General features: G+C 30.0%; 1 protein-coding gene across 3 annotated transcripts in view; it reads left to right on the forward strand.

The window, feature by feature from the left end:
- Nucleotides 1-4,347: 4,347 nt before the first annotated feature.
- The window catches only part of LOC132929337 (uncharacterized), a 110,321-nt gene continuing 100,407 nt past the window's right edge, over nucleotides 4,348-14,261 (forward strand). For all 3 annotated transcript variants that reach the window (XR_009662093.1, XM_060994627.1, XM_060994628.1), the window contains exon 1: nucleotides 4,348-5,079. Coding sequence is in view for 2 of the 3 variants with exons in the window: in XM_060994627.1 (XP_060850610.1) it covers nucleotides 5,071-5,079 (9 nt within the window). In the remaining variant the exon portion in view is untranslated. The remainder of the gene's footprint in view (nucleotides 5,080-14,261) is intronic.

Genomic DNA, 14,261 nt, shown 5'->3' on the forward strand with positions numbered 1-14,261 from the left:
TTTTAAGTAGATACTTAAACTTCAAAAAAATTTGTAATTACAATTTTTTGCGGTTATAATTTTCTACTATTTAAAGAAATAAAAAAAAACCAGTAAGCTATCAAAATAATATCAACACAACCATAATTTACGAGAATACTATAATCACTACAGCCACTAAATTAACATATTTTGGTTTAAACGATTTACATTATTGTAAAATATTGTTACTGTTACTTAGCGTCAATAATAAAATCTAGTATCAATGCGTAATTAAAAATATTCCTATTACATTTGTATACCATTTTTGTACTACTTGTTCACGAACCCATTTTTATTAATTTACAAACTTAACATATTGTTATCAAAAACAAATTTTCCGATATAACTGTAGGTACTTACAATTTTCCGCATGTTTATAATTTATATTACTATATTATATCCATAATACATATTACATGGTATAATAATGTATTATAGTACTAAATTGTATCTTGTATCTATATAGATATATAGATATAAATTCTTAAATTTCTATTATTTTGACTCTATTTGAATGTTTTAATTATTTTTAGTTTTTTTCTAGAAATATTTATAAACATTTTTTTATTTGGCCAAAAAACTTGAAAATATAATCCTAGATTCCAGATGAGATTTTTTAAAAGCTATATTTATAAAATATTAAAGACATATGGACAATATCGTTTTGTAGCGTTTTATAACTAAAAAAATTAAACACAAGGTTCTTTATAATTAGTTCATATTGTAACTAAAAATCTATATATTACCATGATATTCTAAGTTAAAATTGTGAAAAAATTAAATATTTAAGTAAAGCGAATAACGATCTTAGTGATTTTTGTAATTTAATAGATATCTAGGTAATTGCAATTTATAACGTATATAATTATATATTTCATTCATACAGTGACATTTTCAAATGCAATTAGAATCACATAACATAGTTATCTACTTCTCAATGACGACGTATCCCGAAAATGCAAGTCTAGTTTTTAAATTCACAAAATACTCCTAGCCCCTCAACATCAAAATTACACGAAGTAGCCAGCAATATATATTTCAGGTAGCCTAGTAAAAATTAAGTTTTACAAAATTGTTTTTTACGAATACAATGTAATACTCGTGAACATGCAAGCTGAATTTTGAAATCTACACAATCATCTATCATCTATCCTTGTAAAATTACGTAAATTTAAAAATACACGGAAATGGTCAGCAACAGGTCACGCTAGAAATTCTTATACGTAAATTACGTCATTGATGGTAACATTAAACATATATAATATACAAACATACAGCTATTATAATAAATTATTGTGGCCCAATGGTGTTCTTATACCTTGAAGTTCTAAATGAATTTTAATATTGTATAAAATATGTAATGTGATAATTAAAACGATATAACAAATTCAACAAAGAAAATAAATAGTTTTGTGAAATTGCAATAATCAAAAATACTTTAATTGTTTATGATAAATTACATAGAAAATACTAAGAAACTATAATGCCGGGTCACGTGAACAACACTAAAACTTTAATGATTCAAAAGTGAGTCTTTGGTTTCTTGCGTCCATGATTTAGTGGTCCACAACCATTAAATTAATCAATTTTATATACAATAGCTAATAACCTAGTATGAGTTTATTATGTATAAATAATTAAATACAAATAAATTAAATATTTAGTATAGCGAGTAGGTATAGTTAAAAATAAATTTATGATTATTAAAAAATAAGCATTATATTATATTAGTCTTTATATAATTATTATTAAAATTATGATATATTATTATAATATTATAATAAGTTCAATTAAAAAATTATTTAAATATAATATTATGATTTTAGCCGTATATTTTATTAGGTAGGTTAAGGTTACACTTAAAATTCTAATTTTTATAACATATAATAACTTTATATATTTTATCATAAAAATTATCCTTAGTTTTTGATTTTTATATACTTACTAATTATTTATTAATTATTATAATTTGTATAATCCCTAAACATTCAATAAATTATAAAATTTCCAAACAATTACACATTATAGGTTTATTATAGTTGTTGTTTCAAATCAATAATTATAACGGTATAGTTATGACATATATTAATAATTCGATGTTAGTAGTTATATAAATTCATAAATTTATCAGTGTTAAAATTCGTTGGAAAAATAACATCAAAAGTGGTGGCATATATAATATCGCAGCTCTATCTGACGGAAAAGGGTGCGCTTTTATACAGTTTTTACCGCCCTTCTGTCGTTTCTTTATCGAGCTCACTAAAGAAAACCGTGCCCTCCGTTTTTCTTAGAGTTTTCTTTCCCGCTTTTTCTCCACCCTCTTTTACGACGCGGAAAAAGTTAAACTCGAATGCCTTTCACGAGATGTCGCTGATATTTCCAAAAACACAGCGAAAAAATATAACAAAAAAAAAAAAAACCCCGTCATTGTCTTTGCACGCTTAAGATACAATATGTGTGTGGGCTATGTCACATCGTAAACGTAATATAATCCATAAGTAATAGCCTATAATTATATTAAAAAGCTGTTATTTTAGAAAACATTTTTTGTTTTTTAGGTACCTAACATAGATGGGTGGAGCCAGAGAACACTTTAGTATCCAAATGAATTATTTAAATGTCACGGTACCGTACAGTAATTACAATTTATTTTTAAAAAATGAGAGTAGGTAGCATATTATCATATGCCGACATAATATAATATGTATATTATATTTATTTTATTTATTTTTATTTAATCTTTCAAAATAATAAAGGGCCCCGCTGAACAGATTCGTAATTGCAATATCTATATGTATCTATACTAATAAATGTCTGAGCTGAGTACATCGTATTACTGAATGGAAAAAGCTAGACAAGCTTGACAAGACAAAATCAATTGATAATTAAATACAGGTAAATATAATCTATAATTTAAAAAATGATTTAAACAATAGTTGATCTAGAATTATCATAGATTTCTAAAATAAAATGTGCGTGAAATCTGCAACTTGTCGAAGTAGTCATTTTCATAGACATAATTCAGTCTTTATAGTATAAATTCTGAAACTCTGAAAGAAGTCTATTAAATACAAATGTGCCGGCAAATGAAAGAAAAGCTTGCAGTGCGCGTCTTGGGAACAACGGCGTTATTATCAATTTAATAATATCGAGTGTTAAAATCATGTTTTTTCGATTTATTTAAATTATTTTTAATCGTACGTAGTCGTTTTAAAAATGAGCCACATAACACAAGCGTTGTAAGCACACCGCGTGACGTGTTTCGTTATAATAAATTATATACCTATATAGGTGTGTTACAGTAAGTATATACACAGTATATAGCTTCCATGTTGTATACGTATATATGTATATATTTATACCATATTATATTATATAACATATATTACATTAAACACACAACAGTGACGATAATAATTGGCGTAGAGATCATTTTTTTTTTGACACGTATGTAGAGCAATATTGTTAATATCATAATATTATAGTAACGAGAATACAGGAAGGGGAAATATTATATAGCTAGCGGAAGTGATTCGCGTTTCTCGTGCAGCTTACTGCGGCGGCGATGGAATCGTTTGGCTCGATTGGTGTGGACAATAATTATACAACCTGTTACGCAGGAACGATACATATACTATGACGGATGACTGCTGAGCAATGATCTCTATATTTTATCAAGTATATAGGGCGACGCTCGCCCGACCGCAACTGATAACACGCCAAAGTCCTGAGACATAATGCGTAAACGCGCTTATGTGCAGATATCACATTATATATATTATTATATACAATACATCGCGCGCGTAAGTACATAATTGCATACGCCACCTACACGGCGAGAGGGTATGCGTGCAAAGCGATCGCGGCGTACCTTGACGATTGGTCGCGATGCGGTTTGTGTTTTTGGGGAGGGGGGACAGGGGGGGCAACGGAGAGGGGGCGGCGGCGAACGAACACACACGCGCGCGCCGGGCCCCGCTGCTGTCGGCGTCGTTCGAGGAGGATAGATACGCCTCTCTCGCGGTCCGCCGCCGCCGCACGCCCTGCCCGGCGCGAATCGACACCGTCGCGGTTGCGGTTTCGCCCGCCGCCCCCGTTGCGGTGACGGTCGTCGCGGCTGTGGCGGCGGGCGCGGACGAGGCGGAAAAAAGCACTCTACGCGATATTTCGCCGAAATGATTGGCTGCGGTTAACCGCAAACTCCGACCAACCGCCGCGACCCGTCGCCGGCCAACGCCGCCACCTCCGCCGCCGCAGCCGAGACTTTTTCCGTCACGATAAACCGCCGCGGCCGCGCGTCCCGCCGTAGTAGTATATATCGTGCGGTCGTCTCGCTGCGGTCGCGGTTATGTGCCATACAATAATATACGTATAACAACGATTTTACACGGTGTGGTGTTCGGCGGCGGCGGCGGCGGTACGGGACGCGCGACGACTTCGCGTTCGGGTCCGTCGACGGACTCGCGACTTCGCGTCATGTAATGCATAATAATAATAATAATATGATATATTATAACACGTATTTTTCGCTGTCTTACGTCGCGCCGGCGGCGTTGCGGTATCGCTGAACGTGTGCGACGTATCGATGCGATCTGTTCCGGGAAAAGTGTGTAAACGACCGGTAAAATAATAATGACGAAACGCTCCGGAAGTACGTGTATGCTCGTGTGCGTCGCTTTTACGATATTATTATGATTCCGATATATCGTTATGGATTCATTTTTCCATACACCTGTGTATCGTGTGGGGTCGACTATACGGTATGTGTATAGACGACCGACCGGAATCGACGAAACGGTTTATTCCGCTTGCATGGTCGTGTGCAATAACGATGCATCGAGACTTATAATTACACGCCATGTCACGTATATATAATAATATCACAGTGTATACGGTTACCGGAAGTTTACAGCGAAGTCCTATATAATATATATTGTATCTATATCTGTTATTTGTATAATTTTTTTTTTCGTTTGACGCGACAACGACCGAAGACATAACAATGTAACTGTTCATATACCACGTCGGAGGAATATCTTACACGCGATAATGTATTATGTAAGATTAATATAACTCATATAAGGCCGAGCGTATATAATATACTTTGTATTCCATTTCGCGTAAACTAAGCTATAACGATACGACGATTTTATTTTAGATGGCATTTGTTTATGCTGGCGTGATGTCGTCCGAGAGGCTATCATTTATATAATATATAGTAATTGAAGGAATACTTCAATTTTTATTTTTCATCTGCTCTTTTATTAAAAAAAAAGTATTACGTAACGCGTTCAACGAGACGTGTATACCAATCAATTGTTATTTTAAGGTACTGTTTTTTGATAAAATACTTAATAATTGTGAAACCTAACAAATCGTGGTCAGATTAGTGGAAAAAGTAATAATAAAAATCAGTCTTCACTTCCTGTCGGTGGAAAATAATTATTGGTTCTAGAACTATTAAGTCCAATAATAATGATACTTAAATACGTATAATAAATCCCTCATAAAGTTTCAGCACAGAGTCCGTTGGACTCATTAAATATCCAGTCTTGGCGCCATATTATTATGTAATTTTTTTTTACGTCGTACTTAGGCGTATTAATTATTTCCAAACGAAATATAACTCCATCTCCATGTAGTACTATATATAGTGTTTATTTTGTTTTTACAATTTTAATCTATCGGACAATTTATCAATATTTTTTATTAGACTATACTGGACATTTTCCCATAATGCATTTCTCAAGGTGTACATTTTTTCCTTCAGTAATAACTAATAATTTTAAAAAAATTATATTTTAATAATAAATAAAATATTAAGTTACGCATAAAATAAGTACAAATATTTCAAATATTTATTTAGGAATTACAAAAAAAAAAATCAAAAGTTAAAGACTTTTTACAAAATGAAATTATTTTATCTAGGAATGTCTAATCGAAATTTTTATTATATTATATTAAATATAATAAATATATTCTATTAGTTATTATATTTATTTTTAATTATATTTTTACATAAGTTGTTTTAAACATTATTTTTTTATTACGTAATAGTACTTTTATTATATTAATCGACATTAAAAATATACATACATAGGTATACGTAGGTATTATATGTCTAATTTTATTTATTAAACATTAAGAAAAAATTAAAAATTCGATAAAAAAAACAAAACAATTTAATATAAAAATATAAAAATAAAGTGGAAAACGTATACCTTAAAAATATATATATATATATATATAAATGTTCTATATTCTATTAAAAATAGCCGATGTGGGATTGTTCATTTTATCAAAAATATAAAGTACCTATTTATACACGGCCATGATATATTGTTTATACAAATAATGATATAAGGTGTATTATGTTATTATAACAATTCTTAGTAAAGTATTGTAAACAAGTTGAATGTATAATATTAAACGGCGCGTTCCACTACCTGATAGGTAGTAGGTACATAATAACAGTTCGTCTATGCGGTCCACGAGCAGTCTTGTTTGGTTATTTGTGTTGAGTGTTGACCAAAGAATCATAGTGGTCATATTGAACACTACTACAATTTTCACTAAAACACGACGAGTCTGAAGCATCTGGAAGTTCGGTAACTTTATTTAATGATCAGTAGAGTATAAGAAGTACCGAATATTATTATAAAACGTTTATTACCTAATTTTGTAATGAACTCGTCGCGTAAAATCTTCCGATACTTCGGTAGTTTTGTTAACCGGTAATTAAAATAAATAATTTCTCGTAGGGTAAATAAATAAATTTAATGAAACGTTGAAAGTTTTAACCACTTCCACTTGTTCAGAAAATTATATTTATAATGATCTCCCACAAATTTCAACGGCTCTCGTCTTTATAAAAACTTACCCATAATATTCGAAGAAATATTTTGGACGGAGAAAAACAAATCCACTTAAAAGCTTACACCCCCTTGATGGTTTACGGTTTATGATTTCCTTTGTAATAACTAATCGCTATAACATAAATAAATGAAGGAACATAAATAATAGAAAATATTATAGGAATATAGGACATAATATGTTATTTTAAATTAATGACGTTTAGTTATTAGTATTATGCGGCTATATTTGCTTACTGGTTATATCGTATACATTTTCTTTATCTTGTATGTAATTATTATTAACATTATATTTCATTATAACTATTAGTATTTAAAAAATAATATTTGTAAAGGATTATTTACTGAAATAATATTGTGTTCTAATAATTATATAATATAAATAATATAATATATCTTTCATAGTGTAAAATAAAAATAAATTTAAACAAAGATAAATACCCGATTATTATGATTTCACTTGTGACAATAACAAAATCTATAATGACTAATAGTTATTATAACATCCATGTTGTCGGTAGTTTATTAATATTATAATTTTTTACTCGTCACTTAGACATTTGAGTATCAGTTATATATTATTGTAATTAATAATTATTCAGAAGTATTATAATATTAAAACATTAATCGCGCTGTGTAAGTAATAAATATTAAGTAATACTAAACAAAATGTATTAATGTTAATATAATATGAATTCGTTTAGTTATGCAGTTCACTATAAAAAATTGTTAATCAAGGTTTATAAAATATTTAAATAACAATATTAAATTATTTAATACAATTTGGATACTTTAGGAACATAATAAAATGTTTATTAAAATGGTATGTTCTTTTATTAATTTTTAGTAACAAATCTCAAAGAGATAATTAATTTACTTTTTTTTTTTAATCTGGAGATTCTTAAATTTAACTTAGTTTATTCAAAAGACAAAAGAATCAATATAATAAAAGCAATAATAATAATATTTTTTTTTGTTAAAATTTACATTTCTTTGATTGTAAATAACATTTTTTTGGAAAATGATCGTAACTATAGAATTATGAAATGCCCACTTAGTTATATTTTACGTCATCTCATTACGATCAAATTAAATAACGATAACTGATAGGATATTAGTAAACTAATAATAATAATAATAATAATAATAGTAATATGCCTATTATATTATATTATTTAATTTTGTTAAAGTAATATTTGATGTTAATTTGTTGTCTTAAATAAAATCTGTATAATGTTAACAATATATTTATTTATTCTTATTGTTTAGTAATATTTATATTACCGATTTAGGTTTCGTTATACTTGCATATTATGCTAAATTCAAATTTCTCATTCATACGCCTAAGAAGTGAGAAAGTCACCAAAATCTCAAATTCGGTACATTTATTATATATAATATAATATATAACAGGAGAGAAAGAGAGAGAAACCGTATAAAGTAGTTTCGAATATTCGATGAGCCAAATCCTGAACTACAGCAACTGTATGTATACTACGAGGAGACCCTGCTTATGTATTATGTAATCAAATATAGAAGCAAATAGAGTCGGTATAGTTTCAATGTTTAATATTGTTATTATTTATGAGTTGGCCGTTCGCGTGACTTCTTGTTTATAATATATGTGATTTATGACCCTTTGCGTATAAATAAGGGTCGAACATTGTCTGCGATGTAAAACGGCGATTTGCGCCCCCTAGACGCACTGAATCTACTTCTCGTTTTTTTTTTTAAATTTTCTTCATATTTTTTCCTCCCCATCGCTCTCGTAATATAGTCCATCCAGTTTTTAATAAGATGCATATTATCATAATACGAGTAGTGTTTTGAATATGGAATAATAATATTTGCGTATGCGATGTTTGGTGAACCGCGAGCGGGGTTAGAACGAGGATGAGCGAAAAAAACGTCTCAATACTATATACGGATCGGCTTAAATAACGAGTGTACGGTGATGGATAAGTGCATGTAAATTAACGCAGTTTTCGACGAAATTTCCGAGCTGTTTTATTTTTTGTAATTAAACCCGTCGGCGAGTATTACAGCCGGCCGGTGGTGGCGTCGTGGTCGTAACTATTATAGTTATGCGTGTTAAGTATAAGTGCGCGGTGCGCCGGTGGGTAGAAGATCGGGAGGGCGGGTGTGCAGGCGTTGATTTTATTCTTGTCCCGAAATTCCCGTCTCCTATAAGCCGTCGTCGACCTTTTATATAATGTAATATACAAGAGCTTATAATTAAATTAATAAACGTTTTCAATAACGGCGTTTACGGCCGGGCAAACGGAATACGGCGAGCGAGGTAAAGCAGAAAAACTCCGGACTCTTTTCCCGTAGCGCTTTGTCGCCGGGTTTTCGCATCCCCAAAAAGTTTCATCCTGCTGTTGCTATACTACAGTAATGAACCACCCACGCCACGAGCACTGCAACACCACGTTGTGTTCGCAGGACTACTCGAAATATTAATGAACCAGACTGGCGGGCTAGAGGTGCTTTTAATAACCAAACGACTGACGGTAGATAATAGCATTATAATATTATCATTAATACTTACCTATATACTATATTTATATATATATGTACGTTTTGAGATGTTGTCAAAACGGCTCAACACAAAATATTATTATATGCTACAGTGACGCAAAATTACAGCCTACTTTTAAATTTAAAATAATTATTTGTTTTATTATTTTTATTTTTTTAAGTAAAGATACATGGTCATTGTTGGAATGTTTTTATTTTGTCATAAGTATGTCTATTGAAAATTTTTTAAATGTTTAACTTGAAAATAATATTTTATATAATATTATGATCGCAAGTAACAACTTTTTATTACATTTAAAACAATAGGTATAATCATTTTTTTTTTTTTTTTTTAATAAGCAAGTAAAGTATAATGTAACTAAAATATAGTATATAGTATAACTATAAACTTGTGGAATTCGTATCTGCTGTATTATAGCAGATTTCGAGTGTATATTATCATTGATTTAGTCAATTTAATGGATGTGTAAAATTTGAAATTATTGCACAAACATTTTAAACAATTTTTAAAGTGAATTGTTATTAATCATAAAACTGCAAAATAATTCATATAAAAATTAACTTAAGATATTTTTATGATAAATACCGTTTCTGGAAAATCTATTACTTAAAATATGATACATAAAAATTATCTCTACTCAGAATTTTAACTATACAAATAATAAAACTATTTTTTTCTGAATACAATTAAAAAAATAAATAAAAATAGATATTGATTAACTTCGATAATAAGGGTATAAAGTATAAACTAACAAAATTATAAATATTATATATTATATAATTATCTTTTTTGTAAGAAGGAGACAAGACGTTTATACGTCTTAGGAAGTTTATATTATTTAAAAATTTTCCATTGAAAATCATGTTATAAATATTAAGTGTTATCTTGAATTGGTATACAGTTTGGATATGATATAATATAATTTTACTTCCCATCAGTTGTGTCATTGGTTTTCTGCTGATTTTCGTTTTTCCATAAAACATACATTCACTATACCTATGACCCTCGTAATTCGCCTTTACACGCACTTGTGTTTTACTTGACTATATAGCTTGCTGTTATATCGAATATATAATATAACATCCAGTCCAGATGATATCGTGAGTGAGTAAAGGGGGGCCATTTCGATTGTAAACGTAGCTATATATGTATACAAGGAAGGGAGATTTACAATATTGCGATATGTTTTTACTACTTAAATTTAGGGTATATTTTTTTATGATACAAGCCGTTCCGAAAAATAAAGAGAAACACACGAGGGTGTTGTTGGCTAGTAGGTAAAGAAAAAAATAAGAAAAAACAGCGTATATGAATAAATGATTGGCCAAAAGATGTATCAGATTTTTCAAAGAACAGAAACTGAATGTTCTCGGATGGGCATTAAATAATTGACGAACTCGTAAAATATGCGGACCGACCCCGTATTTTTTGTTGCGAGAAGATATGTACAAAATGTTTTATCGAAAGGAGTTTTCATTTAAATTAAAAACTCGTTCACTTTTATTATGATCCTTTATAGCCGACCGAAGAATCCGTTTCATCTTCGAATTTTAAAGGGGAAGCTATCATACTTCCTATTCCAAATATACAGATATATTAAAGGCGTAGACCGGATAAAATTAATCAAAAATTGATTTTTTTTTTTTAAATTGTATAACATATATATATTATGTTTTAAATTGAAATGTATTTAATCCATGTTAAGTGTATAAAGTTAATGTCTTATTATAAACGAAAATACTAAAACGGATTTAAGTTGTTAATTTAATATCTAAGATTTGGTTAACCACACAACTACAATGGCTTATTAATTAATAATATATAGGCATTACGAAGTCCATTATTATATCAATAAGTAAAAATATTACGACTTTTTTATAGAACTATTATAATATTTATTTAATTATGTATTAAAATTTTATAGTGTGTGTGACTACAAATTTCAAGTCAATGCGTCAAAAAAAAAAAAACTTTATTAACAATGGCTTAAAGTCACTGAGAAGTAATAATCAAATTTTGCCATCCTCAAATAAAATAATAACTACGGTCGTACTGTACAAACTTGTTTTACATAAATATATATTATTATAATATACAATATTTTGTATACATATATACACTGTACGTTATATATCCTATATTAAAATTATGTCACCCTTTAAAATGGACCGCGTGTTTCTCTTTACGCAAGAAAAAATCTAATAAAAAAATATGTGAAAGCGTTCAGGAAATGAGTTCTGAGCTGGTTCATATTTATTATTGACAGCAAGAACAAAAAAAAAAAAACGCTCTTGTTCTGAACTCCGGGAAACGCATTTATAACAAAAGGGTACGTAAAAACACTCTTAGCAATGGCACTCCTTAACGGGAAAAAATTCATTTTCACATTTTTTCCCGTTTTGTTCTGTTTCCTCCGTTGTTGTTTTATCGTTTTTTGTGTATATACCCTTCACACTGAGGGTGAAAATTAATGGAGGTTATTTCCTACGCGAAATCATTCGGCACCGTTTACCAATTCGATCTAATGAAGTAGCTGGAATCTGATGGTTTTTTTTGATATATATATATATATATGTATTATGTGTATATAATAATAGCGCTTTGTCCATTATCTTTTGGATGCTCTATAGTTTAACACTATATTCTTTGGGCAGAAACTGTGGCGCAGCTAAAAAACAATTTCTTAAAGATACAAATTGATAACTTTACTATAATTCGTGTGTTAAAATGTGTGGGAAAAAAATTCTAAATTATTCAATATAAGTATATAACTGTGTCTCAGTGTTTTAGGTTGTATCAGCGGCATCTTATCCTCCCCTTGAATTGTGTACTTTTTAAGACCAACACCGTTTTATGTGTTTTTTTTTTTTATATTATTTGCTCTAATATAAATGCCTTAAGTACTGAACCATAAAAATAACGAGCGTCTTTTGCTTTTAATTAAACCGCGCCCAGTCGCTAAAAACCACCTTTTTTACTCTCTATATATTATATAGGGTTCGTTGATTAAATTTTTTTTCATTATCGACTCGGTTTATATGCGAAAAAATCGATAAAAATATTCCTCGAGGAAACGCCGTTGCTACACATCAGCACAGTTATGCGAAAAAGTACGTAATCGTCCCGAAGTACTGCACAAAAATATGCTAATAGCTATCGTGTTAATGTTGTTTTTCTTAATAAATGAGCGTATATAAACCTGGTATGGTCGACCTTGAACACAACATTTGTGGAACACGTCATTTAAACCTAAATAATGTATTTCTTTTTCTATATAGGTAGGTATGTTGTATAATATATATATATATATATATACACATATTAAGCCATATGCATATGTAAAATATGTTCACTGCACGACCAGTGACCACATTGTGGGATGATGACCTTTTACTTGGTTATTTAAAATTATACATACCTTTTTTTCAAGTGGTGGTCCCAATTCTTAACGACTCCCCGCAGTGACTTCTGGTATTTTCCGTCCTGTAATTGTTCCCGTTTCTATCATCAGTTTAACTGACCATAATATTATTCCACCATACTAAGACCAAAAAGACCATATTACATAGTGATTCAACGCAAAATTGGTCATTATTCAACTTTATAATTGATTAACGACCCTCTTGACACGATGCAACGTGGTCGACACCCATTCTATACTAATATATGGAAAATTGGCGAGTATAAATATTATTTTTATAACTGTCAAACGTGTTTATGGTCCTTTCTGACGAGTGGGCGCGCATGTGCTGTATTTATTTTAATAATCATATTTTTTTAATATATATGTGTATTTTATAATATAACACTTAAATTTAATACATGACTATTAAAATGCATATAATGATAGTTATGTTTAAATATAACGTACTAGATGTTTTCTGTGGACCGATATAAAATGTATAAGCTGTATCTGACGTATAGAAACATAAACGTCTCTTAAGTAACTGGCATTTAATAATATATATGATATATATTTTCTATAAAAACCGAGGGTTTGAAAATGTATATATTTTTAATGAGTTATGTGGATCATTTCTCTTTGAGATCGCATCGATTATGTTTCGTTTTAATTATAAGCCACTGGTGGAACGGAAGAAGGAATATGATTAATATTCTTTATTATATATACAAATATAAATAGCCAATATTCGTTTTTGGTTCTGGGGGCGAAAAGATAAATGGAAAAGACGGCGGAAAAAGTACAAAAAAAAAAAAAAATAATAATAAACGAAATCACATGATTAAAAACCGTTTCATAAAGTGGCAAAAGAAGGGCGCCCATTGTGTGTGCCAAGTGCGGATGATGTAGGAAAAATTGTTTGCGCCGGGTGCTACGTCAGGTGGTGGGTGTGCAGGGAACGGGCTGAGATGGCTGGGGAAGTAATTTAAGCTGCTGAAAGAAAATGACGCGTGAGGGGGTGAAGTCGCATGAAAAAAAATAGAATGGAAAATTGAGCGAGCGAGAGAGAGAGAGGGAGAGATAGAGAAAGTGTGTGAGAGAAAGAGAGAAAAAGTAAAAGAGAATGAGAAAATGAGAGACAAAAGTAACGGAGAAAAAGATTCAGTTTGTCGAGAAGCTAAAAATGAATCGGTATAAAGGGTGGAAAATAAACTGCGTATACCCAACATGATAACAGTGGCTGGCCCCTTGTTATAATCGGACCTTAACGACTTCGGTTCCCTCCTTAAAATAATAATAATAATAATAATAATAGTAATAAAAAAAAGTGTGTATAACAAATCTTTTGACGTTGTTTTCCAGTGTTGTTGCTTTTTTTTTTATTTCCTTCCTTTTATTTAGCTCACTGCTTATAATATTATTT

This window comes from Rhopalosiphum padi, chromosome 4 (assembly GCF_020882245.1).
Source record: "Rhopalosiphum padi isolate XX-2018 chromosome 4, ASM2088224v1, whole genome shotgun sequence".
NCBI lineage: Eukaryota > Metazoa > Arthropoda > Insecta > Hemiptera > Aphididae > Rhopalosiphum > Rhopalosiphum padi.